Genomic DNA, 25,309 nt, shown 5'->3' with positions numbered 1-25,309 from the left:
GGCCAGTACAGGACTATGAGTATCATTGATCCCCTGTCCTGTTGTAGCTTCACAAGAGTTTTTGTTATCAGTGGTATCGGAGGATATGCATATAGGAGGTCTGTGTTCCAGGGGCAAGTGAAGGCATCCATGGCTAACGTGTCTTGTTGCCTGTGCAGGGAGCAGAATCTGTCCACTTTGTGATTCATTTTGGATGCAAAGAGGTCGATGGTTGGTTGACCCCAGCGCTGGAAGAATTTGCTCACTACACTGGGATCCCCACTCGTGGGGATGGAAACATCGCCTGAGGCGATCTGCTACTACGTTCTGTATGCCTGCCAGATAAGTGGCCCGGAGATGCATGGAATGTGCAAGGGCCCAGGCCCAGATCTGTGCAGCTTCTTGGCAAAGGAGGTAAGAGCCTGTGCCTCCCTGTTTGTTCAAGTACCACATTGCAACTGTGTTGTCTGTCTGTATGAGAACAGTCTTGTGTGAAAGGTAGTCCTGGAACACATATAGAGCATAACATATGGCTCGAAGATCTAGGAAGTTGATCTGAAACTTTGCTTCAAGTTGTGTCCAAGTCCCTTGAGTTTGAAGGTTGTTCACATGAGCTACCCAACCCAAGTTGGGTGCGTTCGTGGTTAAGGTCACTTGGGCAACTGGTTGCTGGAAGTGTAGATCTATCTGCAAGTTGGCTTTGTTTGTCCACCAGAAAAGTGACAGATGCAGCTGGTCAGTTACATGGATCTGGGATGAAAGAGGTTGAGTGGCTTGGAGCCACTGAGATTTCAAAGTCCATTGAGTTATTCTCATGGCTAACCTGGCCATAGGAGTGACGTGTACAGTGGAAGCCATGTGGCCCAGCAACGTAAGGAATTGATGGGCTGAGGCTGTTTTGCATGTGCGCAGAGATGTAGCTAGTTTGGAGAGTATGTCTGCGCGGTAGTTGGGCAGGAAGGCCTTTGCAACTGTGGTGTCCATATCTGCTCCGATGAAGGTAAGGAGATGAACTGGATTCAGATGGATTTGTGGTAATTGATCAGAAATCCTAGCGAGTGTAAAAGATTCGTAGTGAGTTGTAGAGAGTTGAGAGCTCCTTGCTTGGATCGACTCTTTATTAGCCATTCGTCTAGGTAAGGAAATACCTGTATGGTGTTTCTGCGTAGATGTGCAGCAGCACTGCTAGGCAATTTGTAAACACTCGAGGTGCTGAGGCTAGACCGAATGGTAGGACTCAGTACTGAAAATGCTTGTGACCCACTATGAAGCGCAGGTATTTGCGGTGAGGTGGGAATATGGTAACATGTGCGTAGGCGTCCTGAAGGTCCAGAGAACAGAGCCAATCTCCTTGTGGTAGTAGGGGAAGCATGGTGCCGAGAGACACCATCCTGAACTTTTGTTTTTGAAGACATTTGTTGAGATTGCGGAGGTCTAGGATGGGGCGGAGGCTGCCTGATTTTTTTGGAATCAGAAAATAGCATGAGTAGAGCCTCCTCTGCCCCACTGTGTCAGGGGGGACAGTTTCCACGGCCTTCGTTCACAGAAGGGTGGAAAGTTCTGATTCTAGAAGTAATGTGTGGTCTTTTCGGGTCCACAGTGGATTTGGTGGAGAGTCCGGGGATACTGTGAGGAAGTTTAGGTGGCAACCCTGAGCTATGATGGAAATTACCCATTGATCTGTTGTCACGAGGTGCCAGTTGGTTTGGAAGTGGCGCAATCTGCCTCCTATGGGTATTTCTGGGTTTGGGTTCATGGATGAGTGGCCACTGTTCTCTGGAAATTCATCAAAATCCGGAGGCTGCACCAGCTTGCGGGGCTGGCTGTGCTCTGGGTGCTTTGGACTGGCGTGTATGTCCCCTTTGAAGGGGCTCTGGCTGGCCTCGCTCTAGACTCAGGAGGGTAGTATTTGCGTGAGTGGGAGAATGGTCTTCTGGGGTCCCTTCTCATGCTTTTACGGGATGAGAAGGGAGTGTCTGTTGTGACTCTAGACAATTGACGCAGGGTCTCGTGGTGGTCTTTCAACTGAGTTACTGCGTCTTGTATTTTATCACCAAAGAGATAGTCTCCAGTGCATGGGAGATCAGCAAGTTTGTCTTGGACCTCAGGTCTTAAGTCAGAAGCCTTTAGCCAGGCCCACCTTCTGGCACTGATTCCTGTTGCTGACAAACGGGAAGCAGTCTTAAAGGAGTCATATGCCACTCTTACTTCATGCTTTCCTGCTTCAAGGCCTTTGTGGATAATGGCAGACAAGCTTTCTTGTTGTGGTTGAGGCAATGAGTCTGCGAAATCTTAGACCTGTTTCCAAAGGTTTCTTTGGTACTGGGTCATATACAGCTGGTAGGCGGCTATACGGGACACCAACATGGAGCCTTGGAAAATTTTCCGACCCAGTCCCTCTAAGAACTTCTGGTTCTTACCAGGAGGAGCTGAGGAATGCGGACGTAATCGCTTTGCCTTTTTCTGTGCAGATTCCACCACCACAGATTGATGAGGTAGCTGCAGTTTTTGAAAGCCTGGGGCATGTTGAACTAAATATATTGCATCTGTTTTCCTATTTACTGGAGGAACAGTGCCAGGATGCTCCCAAAGGCGGTGTAGGAGATCCAACAGGACTTCATGTACTGGAATGGCCATAATTTCCTTAGGGGCATCAACAAATTGCAGAACCTCCAAGGTCTTGTGACACGTGTTCTCCTCCATCACTAGATTGAAGGGGATGGTCTCGGACATTTCCTTGAAAAAGTTGGCAAAGGAAAGGTCCATGGGAGGAGAGTGCCGTCTTTCCTCTGGAGGAGAAGGCTCTGAGAGTAAATCCTCTGATGCAGAGGTATCTGTATCCACATCCTCCCATGGGTCATAGGGAGTCTCATGTCGAGATCAGGAAGGAGGGAGAATGTCCAAAACTCCAGGCTTCAATGGCTTCGAAGGAGGATATATTGGCATCAATGGAGGTTTCGATGGAATTGAGGGGGGAATGTGGACGTTTAGGTCCCGAGAGCCCCGATGGACCAGGAAGCGGTTCTGGCATCGATGGAGCTGGAGTCGGACTGGAAGTAGTGCTGTCATCCTCAGAGGAGCCCGGAATGGGTATTGGGAGCTGTGGAGGTCTTGATGGCCGACTTGGTGCCGATGGAACGGGCTGAGTCGGAAAAGCACCGATGAGGGTATCAAGTCTGTCCAGTAGCGGTGCAATCATCATAAGAACATAAGAAAATGCCATACTGGGTCAGACCAAGGGTCCATCAAGCCCAGCATCCTGTTTTCAACAGTGGCCAATCCAGGCCATAAGAACCTGGCAAGTACCCAAAAACTAAGTCTATTCCATGTTACCATTGCTAATGGCAGTGGCTATTCTCTAAGTGAACTTAATAGCAGGTAATGGACTTCTCCTCCAAGAACTTATCCAATCCTTTTTTAAACACAGCTATACTAACTGCACTAACCACATCCTCTGGCAACAAATTCCAGAGTTTAATTGTGCGTTGAGTAAAAAAGAACTTTCTCTAATTAGTTTTAAATGTGGCCCATGCTAACTTCATGGAGTGCCCCCTAGTCTTTCTACTATCCGAAAGAGTAAATAACCGATTCACATCTACCCGTTCTAGACCCCTCATGATTTTAAACATCTCTATCATATCCCCCCTCAGTCGTCTCTTCTCCAAGCTGAAAAGTCCTAACCTCTTTAGTCTTTCCTCATAGGGGAGCTGTTCCATTCCCCTTATCATTTTGGTAGCCCTTCTCAGTACCTTCTCCATCGCAATTATATCTTTTTTGAGATGCGGTGACCAGAATTGTACACAGTATTCAAGTATTGTGCACAGTATTCAAGTATTCGATGGTTCCAGAGTCTGTGCCGGTATGGGGACCAGTATCGGTGGCTGTAGATTCCGGAAGGCATTGAGGACTGCCTGGCGGACAAGCACGTCCAGTTGCTCCTTGAAAGCTGGTGTGGATAATGCAGCTACAGGGGGAGGCAGGTTAGGTGTTACTGGCTCTTCCTCAGGAGTTTGTGGAGGCACAGTACCCGGCACCAATATCTGTGGAGAATGCCTCAGGGTCTTGGGTGCAGAGGAGGATGGGGGCTCCTCTGCCCAGGCCCTCTTTGAAGGTGGCTCGATGATCATCAATACTGCTGCGATGTCGGTGCCGGCACCGGGAGTGGAATTGCTTCGGTGTTGGTGGCGATGTTTTGCTCGGCACAGAGGATGATGGTACAGATGCCCTGGATGGCATCTGTGACGGATGGTCACAGTCTCCCTGTCGTTCCCGGCGAGGCTTGCCTGTGGAAGGACCCTTACTGGCCAGTGATGACTGCGCAGAAGTCGATGGAGTTAATCTTGTTTTGAAGAGAGTCTCCATCTTATCCAGACGGGCATGTCTGCCTTTTGGAGTCATTTGGGCGCATTTGGGACACCGACTGACATTGTGCGATGAGCCCAGGCTCAGAACACACACAGTGTGAGAGTCTGTGATGGACATTGTTCGCGGTCACTCTGGGCACTTTCTAAACCCGGTCGCCATGCCGATTAAAAAAAGGTGCGAAACGGTCGGTGGCCTACGGGAACAGAGTGGTAAAGTGGCAGGAACCGACCGGAGACACGGGAAAGTACTCACCGAGCGTCGGAGGCACACGGAGCGCGATGGGAGACCCCTGTTAGGAAACATTTAAGAAGTAAAACTTCAAGTTTTTCTGTGAGAGAAATCTCACAGAGCTCCTAACCGGCGAGGCAAACTGCAGCCTGGAAAAAGAGACTGAAGGGAGACCCCCGCTGTGTCTGCAGGGATCATGGCATGCTGGGCATGCTGAGGGTGTTCCTGACAGGGCTCCCTCTGATGACGTCACCCACATGCGAGGACCACCATGCTGCTTGTCCTGGGAGAAGGGGGTTGTGAAGGAAAATCCTGCGAGCAGGAGGGACTTGTAAGGTAGGTGAAAGTGGAGCAGAAAGCCCCAACCCCTCACGGCTGCTGCCGCCGCTGTCTGTGTGAGCAGTTTCCGCGTGCTTAGCAGGAGTGGGGGCCGTAAAAAGAAATAAAATAAGGGACAACCACTCAAACACCTGCTAGCGGTGCTGTTGGGACCTGAGGTGTTCCCTGCCCTGGAATCTGCTGCTTGCTCCTTCCTGTGCGCACGGTGGCAGAGGCAGGAGCTGTGTCTCCGTGGCCATGGCTGTGCCCATCCCTAAACACAAGGAACAGCGCGCACCCAAACAAGAAATGTACCTGTAATCAAAGGAGCCGTCTTCCTCCTTCTGATCCTCTGGGCCCAGGGGTAGGTCCTTCTTCTCTCGAACTAGGACAAGGAAGCAAATTAGCAGAGAGTCCTGGCTCCTGACTGATTCAGTGCTTGGACGCCTGGCGGGGGTGGTAGGACACTCAATTTAAGCTGTGTGAGAGGTGGCTGATGCTAGCGAGGAGGAGGAAGTGGCGGCAGGAGAGAGTGAAAGTGCTGCTGGCTGTATTAGAAGGGCAGGGTCTCCATTAAAAGTCACCGCTGCAGGCAGGAGAATCTCTGTGTTAAGGGATGAGTGACCTTTTGGGGGCAGAGGGGCTTGAGCATGTAGAAGCAATGTGTGATCAGGACCGTTTTATTACCATCAGCTTCTACTAAGCTCCACTTGGCTGAGAAGAATCCCCTGTATGGACCTGAGGTGACTTAATGTTCCTCAGTACAGAGGAAGGATGGCCACTGCCTTGCCTCTTGGAGAGGGTGGGGCTGGAGGTGTTGATCTGATCTGCTGAGCGATTCTAGCTGGGGGATAATTTTATTTATAGCAGGCTCTTATGTGCCCAAATAACGCCACTTATCCCATGCACACAATTACACCCGCTATTTGGTGTGTGCAGTTGGGCCAAGAACATTTATGCAAATACTTTTTAAATGTAAAAAAACATGCACAGAAGTTCCCCTCTGCCCAAACTCCCCCCCCCGACCACCTCTCCCTGTGCACTCTGCAGAAGTGCCTTAAAGAGGGTAATTTTCTGTCTATAACTCTGACAACAGGTGTAGCTATTGAAAGTGACTCTGTACAGCGGCATCGCTGCTTCCTTCTGCTGATCCCCGACAGGAGCAGATGGCGGGTAACTTGTGAATTTACCACCAGGACTCCCCATCACAAATCACGGGAGAAAGCTACTCCTAATTAATTGTTGTATAGGCGGGGAATCTCTCCCCCCCCCCCCGCCTGCCTTTACAGAAGCCTGGGGTGCTGGTTCTGTTGCCCCGTACCTGGGTACTTCCCTCCCTTGCTTCTTTTGATGAAACACACGATCAGCAAGATGAGCACCAGCAGCGCCACAGCACACATCAGCCCAATAAACCAGCCCTGGGTGGCAATGTCCACTTGGTTCTTGGTATACGCTGCCATGGGGGAGGGGAACAGAAGGTTAATAATTATAACACGATATATACAGTGCATACATCAAAACAGCCTGTACCAGCAGGTCTCGGCCCACTGGGCTTCACGAGAGAGAAAGTGTCTGTAAGAAAAATTACCAACAGTTAGTTGAAATTAGTTTTACAGAGTCATTTTTGTGTCAGTCATGGGGGGCCTGTGCATCTTATACCATAGGGGTCTACCATCCTGGGGAGCTGAGGGGCTATGTCTGCAAACTGAATGCAATCTGTAAAAGGTGAGGTAGTCAGTAAGAAATGTTTGCAGAAGTTAGCAGCCACCGTGTTCGGTGACTGGCATGCAGTTTGCAACTTGCTAGTAGAATTTACAGGAGTTGAGAATTGTGTTACTGCTGCCTTGTGCCCTAACTGAGACAGCCGAGCACATTAGCTGTGCTTAACTACAGGAAGCTGTCGGCAGGCACAGAGACAGGTGTGCAGTCAGAGCAGCTTGCATCCCCACTACAGAACGAGCCTAGGTGCTGCAATGCCCCCAGATCTCAGGGGCATGATATAATGAGGTGCTCTTCCCTTTAAATCTCATGTTAATGAAAGCATTAGCTCTTGCTCTCCAGTGTATAGAGGTGCACAGGCTTAGCTGGCTTCTTAGTGCTGGTAAGAGCAGGCGTAAGGATCATGTTAGTCTATGTCGCTGAACCTGGGGTTTGTAATCAGGATTTGTGCGTATAAAACACAGATCAAGTTTTCTGTCTATAAAGCTGAGACAATGCTTTGCTTTTATTTACAATTACAATCTAAGGGCCTCATTTGCTAAGCATTTTTCCTACAGACACAGCATAGGAGAAACGCCTTAGTAAACCAGGTCCTACGAGGTGAGCTTGTTTATGAATGGGGGGGGCATTTTACTGTGGGATTCACTAAGCTGCAGTACTCAGTACCACTGCTAACTCAATCTCAGCGGTTTCCCCTGGTGGTAAAAAGGGGGTCCTGAGTGCAGCTCGCTGGTGGGGCTCAGTGTGCTGGGGATCTGAAATACAGCACAGTAAAAGGTAAATGACCTCCCAACCTTGTACCGAAGGCAACGGCGAGGACTTGCCCAAAGTGGCTTTATGTGTAGAGAACACTTTTGTGTACACAGAATATTTAGCATCTTGCTGCATTAGGTTTTCGTGTAGTGTACGTATTTATAACCTGCACTACTCCAGTGCTTGAGGTAGCTTATAATAAAAGAAACATAAACTATCAGATCAAAACCCTTTATAAAACTAACACACAGGACCTCTGCTTTCAGTTTCAAGGAACGAGCAGTACAAAGTTTTCCCATCTTAATATTTCATACAGTCAGCACCTGTACTCTCCAGGCAGTGAACACCGCAAACGTTTGTGCAAATAACGTTTGCAAGTTTTTACAAAACGTCTTAGTGCAAGGCGCCAACTCTACATTTTCAGGAAAGCGAATTCCAAAAGGCAGGAGCTGCGGCAGAGAATGTTCTGTGCCTGGTTTCTGCCCGCCGCACTGAACGCACGGAGGCAACAGGAAGCAGAGCAGCTCAAACTGTGGGTAGGATGGTAAAGCCAGGGCAAAGTAGAGTTAATTACTGGGTGTGAAATGTTCAGAAAGCAGCACTCTGAATAATTCCTAACTCCAATATACGTCGCGGGTGGAAGGAGACAAAGGTTAAGGATGAGTGTCTGGCTGCCTTTCCGCTGGGTCTGCATGGGTGGCACTGCTTCTCTGACTGGGGTAATTGAAGGGTAGGACAGCCAGGGCAGCAAATGAAGGTCCATGCAGTGCAGATATAGGAACGAGGGAGCTCTGGGCATAGCTTTGGAATGGAAGTAAGGCAAATTTTATCCTATTCACTATCGGGCCGATACAATAAAGTGCGCTCGGCCAAGCGCACGTCCACTCCCCCTTATGCTGTAAGGGGCTTAGTGTGTCAAATGCTTGTCCTACCTCTGCCCCACCAAATTAATAGCACTCATCACATGCAAATGCATATTAATGAGGCTATTAGTTATGCACCCTTGATACCTAAGAAAAGTGCCGCCAGGCCACGCATTTTACTCTCAGAAACTGTACAGAAAATACTGCTTTTCTGTACACCCTCCAACTTAATATCCTAGCAATATTAAGTTGGAGGAACCAAAAATGTAAAAAAGAAATAAAAATTTTTAAAAATGTGCCGGCCTGTCAGGTTAGGAAAACAGACGCTCTATTTTACCGGTGTCCATCTTCCTAACCTCTGGCTGTCCGCGGGCTCGGAAACACACACGGACAGCCACCTCTCCTAGGTTTCTGCTAATAAGGAGGTGCTAGGGATGCACTATTCTCCTTTCTGCGACCCCTCGTTTAAATAAAGGATCTCGCACGCGCTGGAGAGGTGGCTGGACGTGCGTAGGGAGAGCGGGTGCTTCTGATTGTATCGGCCTGTTAAGTGTGAGAAAATTGTCAAAATACCACAGCACTGCTTCTCGTAGCTCTCCAAGTAATGGCTGAGATTACAGTGAGAATTGGAATTCAGTCTTATTTGCGAGGGCCGCTCAGCAGAGTTGAGGTGACATTTCTGTTCTAATGCAAGCATGTGAGGCAAATCGAACCCGGTCACAGATCTATGCAGTGAATTTCTCATCTACAGCTGTTCTGTTCCAGCTCTCTGCCTCTGCAGCCGACCATGCTAGGATTCCCAAAGCATGTCCTCTCATGTCTCTCTCTGTGTGCACACCATCTGCTGCAATAAACCTTAGGACTCGTCATCATGTCTGTTGTACCCTAGTGACGGCACTGCCCACCAGATAGAGGGAGGGGGCTCATTACACCATTGTGGAAAGCCGTCTCACCTGAGCTGGTCTCAAAGTTGAGGAATGGACTGCTGATGGAGCTATACTCCTTGGAGTAAACACGCACACTGTACGTCATTCCAGGAGTAAGGTCAGCCAACAGAACAGAAGGGATCTGGCCGCTGACTGGGACAGATCGTATCATATTACCTGGGATGAAAAAACTACACATAAACAGCAGCAGCAGAGACCGTAAGATTTCAGTACTAATAAGTCAATGCTGCATGCAGGAATTACTGCACCAAGTGCAGTCCTCCCGTGCCCTGTACCCAGCATGCAGGAACTATCCTACCCCATACAGTCCTCCACATGACCTGCAGAAACTACTGACCCATATACTGCATGCAGGAACTACCACACCACAGACAGCCACCCTCCCCCTGCACATTGAATGCAGATACACCACAGAAGCAATGTAGAAACCTGGCCAAATGGTGCATCTCGGTGGCTGCCTAGTCTTTCAAGCCGAGATGACACGCGGATGCTTCCAGGCATTTATATATTAATGCAGTCAGTAAGAAATGGCATGCAGATGTCTTGCTTCCTGGTGGATACTGCCAGCTGAAGGGCCAAAGGAGGCTTCCCATATTCTGTCATAAATGACTTGGCACAGTGCCCCATTAAAATCTTCAAACAGATCATTTGTAATCTGCACAGCTTATTGAGAGCTGCACTGGGTGAGTCACAAGTGAGGGGATGCACCCTGGGCGTCACTGAAGTTATCCAGTGCAGAGTTTATCTGATGCTGGCTGGAGCCCGCAGTTCCGGCTCTACATGGTCTTTGTGTTAAAATGATGATAAAGCAGGTTGTGGGAGTGTCCTCTTTACAAACACAGGCTTGCAAGTGTAAAGCTAGGAATGAAGACCTCCCCTGCCTGATTGGATTGTGAATGAGGGAGGAGGTTATTCCTTTCGGAGCAAAGCTTCCTGTTTCTGGAAGGCAAAGGGCAGTGTTAGAGAGAAGGGGAGCTGGTTTAGGGGCGGGCAGGGTTCAGTAACCCAGCTTGGAGGTGCCTGTTTGAGCCCATGGGAGCTGGCAGTACCCCTTTCAGTGACGCATGGCTGTGGCTTTTTCCATGCATGGCTACTGCTTACTGTTGTTGTACTCGACCACAAACTCAGTCCCTGGCTCAAAGTTGTGCATCCAAGTAATGTTTGCCCAGTTACTGTTGGAGAGTGCAGTGACATTCCACAGTGAGCGTCCAAAGCTTGCTGGTGAACAGGGGGAGAAGAGGGCGTTAGACGCTGCCTGGCTCCAGCCTGACATGGTCTCAAAAGAACGGGGGCTAGGATCTGGCCCCATGAGCCTTCACTTGCAAATAACTAGGGATTTTTTCCCTATTTTATGACCCGCCTCCCCACCCCAGTGTCTCTGTTCTCCTAGGACAGCAAGAGTAGTCCTCACAGATGGGTGACATCATCAGATGGAGCCCAGCGTGGAAAGCTTTGACTGGCACACTGAGCACGCCCAGCACTATCCACACGTAAATGGATCCGCATGAGCTTTGTATCTTCTGCCTGGGAGTATCACATGACATCCGCGGGTGTCAGCTCTGCGACCAGATAACCCCCCCCCCAGGGGCCCTCATGCATGTCTTGATAAAATGGAGAAAACTTGTGGCTCCAAAAAGTCTGCTCCATCCACGCCTGCGACGGAATCATTGATGCCCCAGGGTCGAGGGGGAACTGCTCGATACACTTCCCCTCTCAACACAGCATCGTCCAGGGACGGTGGAGATGGTGACAACTCTTCCATGGTCTCTCCACTTTCAAGGATTCTGGGTTCCTTGGCGCCAGGGAAAGACCGGGCCGAGCATCGTGGAAGATCCCGGAAACGCCAACACCGGTCACCATTGATGCATGGCACTGGTCCCGATGTGGCACCAGCAGCTGCCGTGCTGCCACTGAAGTGACCCCGTGACGAGGAGACCCCATCCTCCGACAGGCCCGGGAGTCCCAGGCATTCCCTACAGATACCGGGGCTGGGCACCATGCCTCCTCGGGGCTCCAAGGAAGCACCAATGACGTCTGATCCTCCTCCACCAGTCCTGTCCTCACATGACCTCCAGGAGGAGTTGGACCACAGGGTGCAGTGTGCGGTTCTCCGAGCCCTGCACAGCACTGAACCGCCCCCGCCACCGGCCCCCATACTGGTGCCGGAGTCCATGCCATCTATTTTGGCACCCCTGCTCGAGCGTCTGGATGTCCTGCTTGGAGTCCTCCCGACGCAACTGGTGCTCATGCAACCTTTAGTGCCCCAGCTCCCATCATTGGGGCCGCCGAGGAGGAAGATGCACACCAACTACTGGCACCATCTGATGCAGCAGTCCCAAGGCCTCCGTTCCCCGACCCATCCGGCTTCCCGAGACCCTAAGTGCCCCCACTACCAACGGGCCCATCGGTTCCCTCAAGGTCCTCGGTGCCTAGGTCTGGGGAATTGAATAGACCTCACCCGCGTAGGCCCCTTGGGGACCTCAGCAAAGAAAAGGGTCTGTATGATCCATGGGGAGAAGTCTCTGCTGAATCTTCCTTTGAGATGTCTGATGATCCTCTCTCGGAGCCTTCACCCCCGGAGGAAAGGTGTCAGTCCCCTCCAGAGGACCTCTCCTTCGCGGGCTTTGTTCAGACCATGGCTGAAGCCATTCCCTTCCAGCTTCTCATGGAGGAGGATGCGCAGCATAAAAGGTTGGAGGGTTTGTGGATGCCCCGAAGGAGATAGTGGATGTTCCCATCTATGATATTTTTAAGGACCTCCTTCTTCGGATGTGGGATTACCTGATATCCATTGCCCCAGTAAATAGGAAGGCAGATGCCACCTACTTGGTACAACAGGCCTTGGGCTTCGAGAGGCGCCATCTCCCCCACCAGTCTGTGGTAGTGGAGTCTGCTCTCAAAAGGGCTAAATGCTCCTGCACCCATGCCTTGGCATAGGGAGCTTGATGCCTTGGGTAGGAAGGCATTTCAGGGGCCCATGCTCATCACCTGGATAGCCTCTTATCAACTGTACATGACTCAATACAATCGAAAGCTATGGAAGCAGGTCCAAGAACTTGTGGAGCGCCTCCCGCAACAGCAGCAGGAGTCGTTCTCTTCTATCACGCAACAAGGACTCGAAGCGGGAAAACATGAGGTGAGATCCACTTACAATATCTTCAAGACTGCTGCTAGGGTGGCCGCTGTGGGCATCAATGCCCATAGGAAGGCCTGGCTCCATGCTTCCGACCTACGGTCAGAGGTCCAGAAGTTGGCTGACCTCCCCTGTACAGGAGAAAATCTTTTTGGGGACAAGGTCAGGGATGTGGTAGCCTAGTTGAAGGATCACCATGAAACCCTTCAACAGCTATCTTCCAGTGCTTCAGACCCACCATTCTCCACAAGGAAACCTCCCCAACCAAGTTCTAGGAGGTCTTTTTATAGGCAGCAAAAGTATTATCCCCCCTGCCTCCTGGACTTGCACACCCTGTACTGCTTCCAGAGGCCGCTCCCAACAGAGAACTCCTAGACCCCAGCCGGCCCCAGCTACGGGGTTTTGACTGGAGGCGAGGAAGCATGAGTCAGCACATTGTATCCCTGCCACCCAATCCCCCAGTGGGGGGGGGGCAGGCGTCTCTATTTTGCCCATTGTAGGTCGACTATCACCTTGGACCAATGGGTCCTTACTATTGTTAGTCAGGGCTATCGACTGAACGTCAGAGAAATCCTGGAAGAGTCTTCACCATGTCCATCATGGGGTTCACCCAACATTACATACTTCTCACAGAGCTCTCTGCCCTCCTACTGGCAGGAGTGGTAGAACCCGTTCCCAGTCACCAGCAGGGGTGAGGGTTCTATTTGAGGTACTTCCTGATACCCAGGAGTACTGGAGGCTTGCGCCTCATTCTCGATCCCAGGGCTTTGAACAAATTCCTCAGAAGGGAAAAGTTCAAAATGGTTTCTCTGGGTACTATGATCCACCTGCTCAAAAGTGGGGACTGGCTCTGCTCCCTCGACCTCAAGGACGCCTACGCCCACATCGCCATCTTCCCCAGAGACAGGAAGTATCTGCGTTTTGTGGTGGGGAAGGCTCACTACCAATACCTGAGTACTGCCATTTGGTTTAGCCTCAGCCCCTCAATCTTCACCAAATGCCTGGCAGTGGTGGCAGCGCACCTCAGACGCCATGCGGTGCACATCTTTATCTAGACGACCGGCTGATCACAAGCAATTCCCAAGCAGAATGCTGGATGCTTTGGCCCTGATCATGCAGGCACTGCAGTCTCTGGGATTTGTTATCAACTACCCGAAATCCCACCTCTATCAGACTTCTCAGCTGGAATTTATAGGAACCAGGCTGGACATGGCTCAGGCAAAAGCGTTCTTGCCCCGCGATCGGGTCCTTGCCCTATCTTCGCTGGAAGCCTTAGTGCACAACAGTCAGAATGTGGATGTGGACCTGTTCGTCTTCTTGTTCAACTGCAAGGTGAGCAATTTTTGCTCCCTATTCAGGACAGACAGCCGTCCACCCTCCGACGCCTTCATCCTTCATTGGAGCATGGGTCTCCTGTACACCTTCTCATGAAAACCTTGTGATAAATCTACCCGTGTAAGTACCTTGGTACAATTGGTCATGAACTACTTTGCTAAATGACTACGTCTAATGATATATTGTAACCGAACCTTTGACGGCACCTGTTGGAATGTACTATAGTACGCTTTTACCTACATTAAACATGTGCCTACAGGTAAACTGTTGCGATGGTATTTAACTTAGCAAAGGTATGGAAAAGATTTTAAATAAAATAAATAAATAAATACGAACAGACCGGGGGTCGCGGTGGGTAAACAGACCTTAGTCAACTGGCTAGCAGATTGCATCTCATTCTGCTATGCGCAATCGGGCTTTCAGCTAGAAACCTGAGTTAAAGCTCACTGTGAGGGCCATGGTGGCATCAATGGCCCACTTACAGGTGGGCCCCGTCGCTGAAATCGGCAGGGCTGCGACGTGGAGCACCCTACACACATTTGCTGCCCATTACTGCTTAGACAAGGATGGTCCTGCGCAATCTCGTCCAGACTTAAACCTAACTCTTCCTAGCTAGGGCCTCCTACTTGAGACCAGGCTGTCTCACCACCGTCCAACAGTACCTCAGTTGTTTTTGTGCCCGTTGGCCTCGATTATTGGCGGGAACAGCCTGGAGCTTGGTATTCACCTACATGTGAGGACCTCCATCCTGCTTGTCCTAGGAGAAAGCGCAGTTGCTTACCTGTAACAGGTGTTCTCCTAGGACAGCAGGACGTTAGTCCTCAGGAAACCCGCTCACCTCCCTGCGGAGTTGGGTTCTCTTGCATTTTCTTATTTTTATTTTTTAGCTTGTACTTTAGCTATTTTCGAGACTGAAGGGGGACCTCGTGTGGACGTGTAGATAGTGACTTGCTGGGCATGCTCAGTGTTCCAGTCAAAGCTTCTAGAAACTTTGACAAAAGGTTTTCCGTGCCGGGCTCCATCTGATGATGTCACCCCATCTGTGAGGATTAATATCCTGCTGCCTAGGAGAACACCTGTTACAGGTAAGCAACTGCACTATTATTGCAGCAGTGACAGGCCTGAGCCAGGGTTCACACAACCAGGCTCCTTCTGGAACCCCGCCATCACTGGCCCTTAATCTGGTCACCAGGGATGACCATGATTCCATTCCCCCCAGCTCAGGCTGACTCGAGATACCGGACATCCTAACTCGGGGACTGAGCAGGAAACCCCTTACATGGCAGTGAGCTGGCCATGGGAGTTCAGGCCACTCCAGCCCATTGTACTCTGCAAACTGCTGTTGTTTTTTGAAATGCAACATGAAGGATTACAGGTTTCAGTGCAAGCAATGAGAAAAGTGTTTAAATGGCAGGAATGGTGCACATGTTCAAACTTCTTGGTCATCTGCAAGTGCCACCCAAAAGGATCGTGAGACTTACAGTCTGGGGTTCTCACTAGCGGCTGATATGATAAAATGTGCTCAGCAGTGCACAGAACTGTACTGCCAGGGTTTCCAGGACCTTAGCATACCAAAATGTGCACAGAAAGATGAGCAAAACCATGCACACACCTGCATGCTTCCCCGTCAAGTCCTGTGTTAATTAGCTACTACTCCCCAGTGCAGAAAGGTTTTCTTAATGCTGGAGCGGTGGAGTTAAGTTTGTGGTATTAGGCCCTGATGCAAAAGTCCGTTACTCCTTTTTAACGTGTGAGTAAAGAACACGTGCCCTGAAATTTATCCCCCATTCTTCACTGGAGAAGAACTGCAACTCCTATCACGCTTTGGGACAGGAGCTGTTCCCTGTATTTCTGGAAGCAGGTCGCATGTAATAAATTATGTGGGCTGTGAGGAGGAGAAACCATGTGATCATCTCCCTCCACACGTGAAGTACAGAATTGCTGAAAAGATAGGCGCGCTGAATGTTCCTCGTTCTACCTCGTGTCCGGGTGCTGCTGGGCCAAGCACGAGACGAGCTCCATCTGCTATAGATTTATACAAGCACGGCTATGGCCGGGAGGATACTAAGGAACCTGCCCGTCCTCTGTGAGACACTCATCCTGTGCAGGCATCATTTACAACTTCTCTCCTAAAACTGCTTCATTCTAGTACTGAAAATAGGATGGTGGCTCTCAGCGAGTTGGAAAGGATGGTGGGAGCTAGGTTTTAGGGTGGCTGTGCCGTGGAAGGGAAAGGAGAGTACCAACGTCCTGGGTCCTAGTGATGGCTGGCAGCGCAGTGCTGCTGCTGCTGCTGCTGCTGGTGGAGACTGTGGCAGCGGTGGTTAGGACGTCAGTTGTAGGCACCCAAGACGCAGCTAGTAGGAAAGGCAAGAAAACTGAATTGATTACACAAAAAAGAGCACAAAACATTAAGTGGAATGTCCTGAGATCACAGGAGTGTGCAGAAGCACTTGTTTTATGCTGGGTGCTTCCAGACTTAGGCTCCCCTCGCATTTATTTATTTAAGGGGTCTACGTCCTAACAGCATTAACATGTTAATTATCTGCCAGTTTCCTGCATTAAAGAGCAAGCTTGGAAGCTTGGGTAATCCTCTGCTAACTGTACCATAGCAAAAAGGACATTTCCCACAGCAAAACTCCCTTCCCCCAAGCAATGAGAAAATTGGGCCTTTGTCATTCACTGGCTCCTTCCATAACCACCACTCACCCCCTCACAAAGACAACATTGGGTCCTCATAATCCCCCTGCCCCCGACATACATCTCCATCTCTGACCTCTGAGCCCTGTCTCCTAACTGCCCTAATCTTCCCCAGCAGGAGGGAGCTGACCTCCCCCTTTCCGTGCGGTGCCGCTGATACTCTGAAGCAAAGCACCGCGGCCTGGTTAGCTGGTGGCTTCCGGAAGCAGAGGGCAGGAGAAGTATGAGGAACCTGCTCTGGCCGAGAGGAAAGGGGCACGGTGGAGCTGTTTCTTACCATCCACGGCCTTTTCCCTGTTAAAGAAGTAATGTCCCCATTCCTCCAGCTTCCGGGAACTAAGCCCCCATGACAGAGTGCCAGCGAGTGAAGTTGTAACAAGGTGGAAGCAGGGGACAGAGTGCTTGGCACTCTCTCTCGTACCCCTTAATATTAACCACCTAATGATCCTGCCCCATCCTGCATCGGACGGCTCTAATGCTGATGCCCAGCCAATCTGCTCATTAATTAGGATAAGGTACTGTATGTTATTGCACAAGAGGGTCTCCCCTTTAGTGTCTCCACACTCTGTGATCTGACACATAACACACGTTGCGGGAATCTGCAAGCAAAGCGTGCCACGATCACTGCCTGTAGTACTAAGCAGCATGCAGTGAGGCTGCATGTGGCATGCCGAGTCCCATGCAGCAACCCTCTCAGCCAGCGCGTACAGCGACAGCCAGAGATCCAAGTCTGGACCATCATTTTAAACACAAACATTTTTTCCCTTCAAAAAGCACAGCTGATGGGCAGCCAGGCGAGAGAAACTCCCTGCCAGGGTGGTAATGCTCAGCAGCAGCTACAGGCTTATCCCCCTTGTACAGCACAGCTCCTACCAGGCACAGGGTGGCTGCACACAGCATTTCACTGCCCGTTTATTGGCAAAGAACTGTTTTTGTGACTCGCTTCCTGCCAGCTAACTGATGCTTGCAGCACTGGCTGGAAGGACATGCGTTGGGCAGATGTTATCAAACAATAAAACATATAGTGAAAGCAGAGCTATGCACCACACACAAATGTAAAGTGCTGCCAGAATGAGGTCCCAGAGAAATGCACAGAGCCACACTGAGCAGAAGCAGGGCCTGGCCTGGCCTGGCAGGCTGCAGGCACAGCAAGAACTGGAAATCCTGGACGGGAAAAAGGATCTTTCCTGTGTGCAAGAAAGGAAAATGAGCAGAGAGTGATCCCTTTACGACTCGCACTTGGCACTGGCAATGGAGTAGTGGGTCTTGTTCTGGCTTTAAATAGGAATTAAAACAAGCCCAGCATGGAGAACTGGTACTGAGGTACTGCTATAGAGTAAACCCAGACTCCAGCCCTGGCGCATCATCCTCAGACTGAACCTAAGAGAGATGGCTGTAGGCAAATCATTCATATGATGTTCTGAAAGAAAACCATAGCAGTTATACTGAAAAGCAAGCTCCATCACTGCCCCTTTTATTACAAATGTATTTACTGATAGGCCCCACACTGTCTCCCACCACAAGCTCAGGAAAACACCTCTAAATTTGGCATAATTCAGTCTGAGCCGTAAGCTATTCCGACATTGTCCTTACTGACGGAGGATGGAGGGGAGAAGTGGGACATTTTGGGCTGCATGAGTTTCAGTGAATACGTGAGAGACGGTAAGACACGAGCCAGTTCCCTTTCCTACTCATCTCTTTCTCTGTATCAGGCACCGGCATGGCCATGACAGTAACACATCATTCCCCCCAGCAGAGCATGCGCCATGCAGAGCAGAAGCAGCGCGTCGCAGTTAACCCTTTCAGTGCATGGCGGCTGCAGTGACCGCTTCCCCCTTCCATACTCTTACTGACCACAGTCCTTATCCGGTTAAAATAAAAGTCCTGCCCATGGGTGCCTGCAGGGAGCCCAGCTCCTCTAACGTAAGCGCTGGATGGGCAGCAGTAGTTCACAAGCTCCGGAAGGTGAGAGCTATCGGGCACAAGCTGGGAATGCTTGCGTCCTGCTGCTAGAAGTACCTGGTGCGTGTTGCTCTCTAACCCTAGCCATGCTGTGGACCTTGGTGCGTTTAACGTTGCTGGGGCTGCTGTTAGAGTGAGGAAAACCTCAGCCAGGAGTCTGCTGGTTTATTTTTGTAATTATTAGAAGAGAAAACGTTTTGCAATCCCGCAGCCCCATACAATAGGAGGACCCATGAGAGAGTGTCCTGTCAGGGCTGGGTCAGCCACTGTACAGATGTAGCCAGCAGATAATACACATCTTAAGGTTGATTTTCTTGGTAAAACAGTTCTCAGATGTGCCTTTCTGCAATTATCTTGGTCACTTGGTTGCCCAAAAGTATTGGCAGGCAAAACCTTCTATGAGCAGCAGCAGCAGTGTAGGACTAACTTGATTGAGGCCAGATTTACTAAGTCTTCACTCTCATTCTGTGTCAATGGGGGGAAAAAAAGCTTAGTGAATGAGGCCCATAATGAACTAAATTGATCCAATAAAAAGGTATCAACTACCACTTGTCTGTTGACTTTCTCTGTAGGAGAGGCAATGAAAGCTTTTCATTCAGTAACATCTTCTGCACTCTCTGCTAATATTTATAACAGCGGTTCTCCCCGCCACCCCGCCGCTCTGAAAGGGTTAACACAAGGTGATCGAGTGCGGTGGCACTGCACTAGCACAGCGATGTCCCAGCCCCGTTACCTTCTCCTGCAGGTACACTACCTGGGGTGGCCGTGGCTTCTGCGGGTGGCAACCAGCAGGGAAGGAGGGGGTTAGGGGATGAGAGAAGGGGAAGAGAATAGAAAAACGAAGATTATAAAGTCATAGAGGAGAGAGCAAGCACTGTACAATAGCAGATCAACACGAGTTAGGCACTGTCCAGGGGAGGGTGACCACACCTAGAGACAGGGGAGCTACAAGGACGATCTGAGGGAGAAGGGGGTCAGGGCAACAGGTGAATTAGTAAGAATATAGCTCTCTCACTGGGCCCCCACCTGTCGTGTTCAGATAAACAAAGTACAAATCCGTAAAGTCAAGATCACACATTTTAGTAAGAGGAGGGAATGCACAGCCTTTCAGCGCCTCAGAAACCATAATACTGGGTGTGTGAGGGGGCAGGGGATCGCGTCTCTCACATGCTCGGGGGCCTCTTCTCTCTCTGCCTGCAGTGATTTTCCACTTTACTGCCATTTTTTGTTCTGGGTCCTCAGGAAGCCAGAAAAAAAGGTGATTACAAAAATTCATAATGGGTGGGAAACAAAATCCACAACCCAAGTCTTCCGGTGAATAAAACCTCTTCCCACAACATTTAGCAGTAATTCTTCACAAATATATTCACAAAATAATGAAAGTGTGCCGGTTATCTTGAGTGTAAAATCCCTGGCCTAGAATACAAATTCTGCCTGCAGGTCACAGGCCAGCAGTACATCTGCAATGGCCTCGTCATGTGCTCTGATGCCAGCTGCATCTGCACTGGGCTCTCCTGTGAGCCCAGCAGGCAGGGATGGTGCCAGCATGGGGCATGTGTGTGTGATATGCACCCACCAGGACTTGCATGGAAACTTCACAGCCAGTCTTAGACGGCCCCGAAATGCCTCAGCATGGGCAGGGTGAATCTTACTCTCAAGCTGAACTGATCAGAAATGAGAAGGATGGGGCAGCAGTAACTCTTCTTCCCATGCGGGGCTGCACATCCTTTGCATTGCTTTCCTCAAGCCTGGCACAATTGTCATAAAATGCAACACAGACACCACTGCAGCTCCTGAAAGGCTTCAGTACTGCCCGGAGGAGTTCTGGGAGCTATAAGCTCTGCTTTTCCTGGGAAGAAAGGAAAGAGATGGGCCGAGTCCCCGAGGTATCTCGGTGCCACCTCTGGATCTCCATTCTAGGGTGGGTGCAGGCAGCACGGGAACCCGCGCCTCTCACTTTCCTAAGGCCAGCATGCAATGAGATGCGAGTTCCAGAGCAGGTCTGGCTCAGCCTGTGTACACTCTGCCTACCTTCATTCTGCATGACCGGAGACTCCTCCCTGGTGATCTCCCCTGCTCCCACCTGTGTCTGGGCATTCAGGAAGAAGCGGTAACGGGACATGGGGTCTGTTCTTGCCAGCGTAAAACTGGTTTGATTGGGGGAGAAGTTTTCCTGTAGAAGCCGTCCTGTCCGGGATCCATTGACTGGAAAAGAAAGGGAAAACAGCAGGCTCAGGAGCTTTCATCAGCAACCTCCCATCCCTGGCCCCACAATCCCTTCGTGGGCTGTGATTATGTGGTGCTCTTTTCTGTGGCAGAGGGGTCACGGCAGCAACTGAGCATCCCACAGTGCCCCTGCCGTTCCACGAGGCTCGCTCTCTTATGCCAAGTTCTTTGTGTCTATGGGACTGAGATATTATAGGAATTCTGAGGCTACAATCAGGACATTTTTCTAAGCCAGTAAAATGACCCATTTCTTTAAGAGGCGTGGTTAGCAAACTCCACTGTCTTTCCACCAAACACTCCCCTGCATTACAGACATCCCAACAGCGGCATTCAGCCTTAATCAGATTTCAAGTAAACAATCTGGAAGGCCCTCAACGTAATGTGAATAACAAGTAATTTTCAGTTATGGCTCGAGTTTAAAGGACAGTAAATAAGCACTTGAAATCACTTAGCAGAGATGGTTATAAACGTGGTGCTTTCTAAATGCGTTTCACTCTTGTACTGCCACGGTGAGATTGCAAGGCTTGCAAGACAGACAGACAGACAGACAGAGCGAGCATCAGCTATAGGCAGCACATTTAACAGCAGCAGGGCTGGAAGCAGTGAACGTACAGGTCTGGTATCGGAGACTGTAGCCGGTGAGGACTCCGTTGGGGTGCTCGGGGTGACCCCACTCCAGGATGATGGACTGCGGGTTTGGCTGCCGGACTCTGAGATACCTCGGGGCACTAGGCACTGACAAGGAGGGAAGGGAAAAGAAAAGGAAAGGAACAAACCTTAAAATGAAGTCTTAACATGGAGAACACTAAGAGGGGACCTGGCTCCTCCAGCAGAATTTCTAAAGGTGACGTGAGCACAAATACACATTGAAGAGACACTAACACAATATCTCCCGCAATGCACCTCCCGGCCCCAGGCTGGTGCCAGGAAAGCCCAGGACAGCATCACAGGCAAAGACAGACGCTTTGTTGCTGGTTGGTCCATGCAATGGGCAAGATGAGCGACAGAGTGGAAGTGCTGTGCAAGTGCCATACTTCATGTAAAATAAGGAGCCGGAGGGATGAGAAGGAAGAAAGCCCTGGCTACACATTCAAGACCATTTCAGTGCTCTTCCCACAGCCCCTGCCCCCCAGTCAGGAGACTGTCACTTCCCAGAGCACAGCATTCACCTCCAGCGAGCTCTCTCACAGCCCCTGCCCCCCAGTCAGGAGACTGTCACTTCCCAAAGCACAGCATTCACCTCCAGCGAGCTCTCTCACAGGACCTGCCCCCCAGTCAGGAGACTGTCACTTCCCAGAGCACAGCATTCCCCTCCAGCGAGCTCTCTCACAGCCCCTGCCCCCCAGTCAGGAGACTGTCACTTCCCAGAGCACAGCATTCACCTCCAGCGAGCTCTCTCACAGGACCTGCCCCCCAGTCAGGAGGCTGTCACTTCCCAGAGCACAGCATTCACCTCCAGCGAGCTCTCTCACAGGACCTGCCCCCCAGTCAGGAGACTGTCACTTCCCAGAGCACAGCATTCACCTCCAGCGAGCTCTCTCACAGGACCTGCCCCCCAGTCAGGAGACTGTCACTTCCCAGAACACAGCATTCACCTCCAGCGAGCTCTCTCACAGGACCTGCCCCCCAGTCAGGAGACTGTCACTTCCCAGAGCACAGCATTCACCTCCAGCGAGCTCTTTCACAGGACCTGCCCCCCAGTCAGGAGGCTGTCACTTCCCAGAGCACAGCATTCACCTCCAGCGAGCTCTCTCACAGGACCTGCCCCCCAGTCAGGAGGCTGTCACTTCCCAGAGCACAGCATTCACCTCCAGCGAGCTCTCTCACAGGACCTGCCCCCCAGTCAGGAGGCTGTCACTTCCCAGAGCACAGCATTCACCTCCAGCGAGCTCTCTCACAGGACCTGCCCCCCAGTCAGGAGGCTGTCACTTCCCAGAGCACAGCATTCACCTCCAGCGAGCTCTCTCACAGGACCTGCCCCCCAGTCAGGAGGCTGTCACTTCCCAGAGCACAGCATTCACCTCCAGCGAGCTCTCTCACAGGACCTGCCCCCCAGTCAGGAGACTGTCACTTCCCAGAGCACAGCATTCACCTCCAGCGAGCTCTCTCACAGGACCTGCCCCCCAGTCAGGAGACTGTCACTTCCCAGAGCACAGCATTCACCTCCAGCGAGCTCTCTCACAGGACCTGCCCCCCAGTCAGGAGGCTGTCACTTCCCAGAGCACAGCATTCACCTCCAGCGAGCTCTCTCACAGGACCTGCCCCCCAGTCAGGAGACTGTCACTTCCCAGAGCACAGCATTCACCTCCAGCGAGCTCTCTCACAGGACCTGCCCCCCAGTCAGGAGGCTGTCACTTCCCAGAGCACAGCATTCACCTCCAGCGAGCTCTCTCACAGGACCTGCTCACGCCCGCCTGTTTGCAGAGCTCACCAGAGGCCGATGATCCAGTTCTACCTTATGAAACTTGCATTGCAATACATCGTAGGGGTTTGGAGACCTGTAACCAGCATGGCCCTGGCTGTTATCATTCCCAGGGCTGCACCTCCATGTCCAAGGATCAGACTTTGCTAAGTGTTCCTATATTTTGTCTCAGTTTCCTGGAGTTTTAGATCTAGTCTGTTACTGCAGGTATCACTAAACAGTAAATCAGGCCCTAACTTTGTATCTGAGGCGAGGAAGAGTCAGGGTCACAAAGAGCAGCGGCGGGATTTGAGCCCTGGCTTCCCTGGTTCTCAGCCCCCAGCTGTAACCTCTAAACCTCCCCCCCCTCCGTGACTTACCTCCTTCTGGCAGCGCAAACTCCTTCATCTCACTTGTGGGCCCGTCTCCTCGCCCGTTAACTACAACCATCTGTAGCTTGTAGTTGCTGTAAGGCAGTAGCTGGGTCACTAAACCCCGGTTTCGGTCCCCCAGGAATCCCACATGTTGCCTCTTCCGGGAGACCCACAGGCTCTTCAACAAACTACTCTCCCGCCAGAAATAGGCCTTTGAGAAAGGGATAGCACATGAAGCTGGCTTTTCACAGGGGCAATCATCCCCAGAGGAGGGGTAAAATCAGTAAGGATGGCCCGGGGGATAAAGTCTGACCTCAGACTGCCGAGGATCCCCTGGATCAAACACGGTTCTGGGTCACAGGATGGATTAATGTTCCCCACCCCCTCCCTCCCAGCCAAACCTAGGCACAGCCTTTCCCAGCTTCTGGGAAATAAAGAAAAGCCCTTTGCATCGTCTCATTTTTCTGGATATTTTGCCAGATTGCCTTTCCCCTTGAAATTTTTGCGGGCTCCTCCAGTCAGTCTGAGGCCAAGTGCAGACTTTTCTGTATTAGTAGACGTTCAGCATCTTGCAGTTTGCTAAGGCCCATGTGCACAGTTACTTGCTGAAGATGGAGACCCGGGCTGGTAAGGAGGGATGTTGGCTCCCAGAGGCCAAGCTTATAGCGGAGCTAGAGGAATTCTCTGACTTATCTGCTAGGCAGAGTCACATGCCCACTGCGTACACATCTGTACCCGTATACCCACATCCAATGGCACTGTGTACCCACATCCATACGCACTGTGTACCCACATCCATGCACACTGTCTGAACTCACATCCATACCCAGTGTGTACCCACATCCAATGGCACTGTGTACCCACATCCATACGCACTGTGTACCCACATCCAATGGCACTGTGTACCCACATCCAATGGCACTGTGTACCCACATCCATACTCACTGTGTACCCACATCCATACACACTGTCTGAACTCACATCCATGCACACTGTGTACCCACATCCATACACACTGTCTGAACTCACATCCATGCACACTGTGTACCCACATCCATACACACTGTGTACCCACATCCATACACACTGTCTGAACTCACATCCATACTCACTGTGTACCCACATCCATACTCACTGTGTACCCACATCCATACACACTGTCTGAACTCACATCCATACTCACTGTGTACCCACATCCATACTCACTGTGTACCCACATCCATACACACTGTCTGAACTCACATCCATACTCACTGTGTACCCACATCCATACTCACTGTGTACCCACATCCATGCACACTGTGTACCCACATCCAATGGCACTGTGTACCCACATCCATACACACTGTCTGAACTCACATCCATACTCACTGTGTACCCACATCCATACTCACTGTGTACCCACATCCATACACACTGTCTGAACTCACATCCATACTCACTGTGTACCCACATCCATACTCACTGTGTACCCACATCCATGCACACTGTGTACCCACATCCAATGGCACTGTGTACCCACATCCATACACACTGTGTACCCACATCCATACACACTGTGTACCCACATCCATGCGCACTGTGTACCCACATCCATACTCACTGTCTGAACTCACATCCATGCGCACTGTGTACCCACATCCATGCACACTGTGTACCCACATCCATACACACTGTGTACCCACATCCATGCGCACTGTGTACCCACATCCATACTCACTGTCTGAACTCACATCCATGCGCACTGTGTACCCACATCCAATGGCACTGTGTACCCACATCCATACGCACTGTGTACCCACATCCATACGCACTGTCTGAACTCACATCCATGCGCACTGTGTACCCACATCCATACGCACTGTGTACCCACATCCATACGCACTGTCTGAACTCACATCCATGCGCACTGTGTACCCACATCCATACTCACTGTGTACCCACATCCATGCGCACTGTGTACCCACATCCATGCTCACTGTGTACCCACATCCATGCGCACTGTG

General features: G+C 50.9%; 1 protein-coding gene across 10 annotated transcripts in view; it reads right to left on the bottom strand.

Annotated features, from left to right (window-relative positions):
• Nucleotides 1–25,309, bottom strand: part of NFASC (neurofascin) — a 120,245-nt gene that overhangs the window by 15,316 nt on the left and 79,620 nt on the right. For 4 of the 10 annotated variants that reach the window (XM_029573850.1, XM_029573851.1, XM_029573852.1 and 1 more), the window contains 4 exons: nt 21,141–21,263; nt 20,334–20,507; nt 6,212–6,343; nt 5,206–5,275 (listed from right to left, as the gene is read on the bottom strand). In XM_029573850.1, coding sequence (XP_029429710.1) covers nt 5,206–5,275; nt 6,212–6,343; nt 20,334–20,507; nt 21,141–21,263 — 499 coding nt within the window. Of the gene's footprint in view, nt 1–5,205; nt 5,276–6,211; nt 6,344–9,178; nt 9,329–10,273; nt 10,391–15,883; nt 15,998–19,035; nt 19,075–20,333; nt 20,508–21,140; nt 21,264–23,309; nt 23,515–25,309 lie in introns of all 10 variants that reach the window. The other 6 variants (XM_029573844.1, XM_029573845.1, XM_029573854.1 and 3 more) reach the window with 5 other exon arrangements.

Source organism: Rhinatrema bivittatum, chromosome 12 (genome assembly GCF_901001135.1).
Source record: "Rhinatrema bivittatum chromosome 12, aRhiBiv1.1, whole genome shotgun sequence".
Classification (NCBI taxonomy): Eukaryota; Metazoa; Chordata; class Amphibia; order Gymnophiona; family Rhinatrematidae; genus Rhinatrema; species Rhinatrema bivittatum.
The sequence above is the reverse complement of the archived record's forward strand: the minus strand, read 5'-3'. Positions and strand labels throughout refer to the sequence as shown.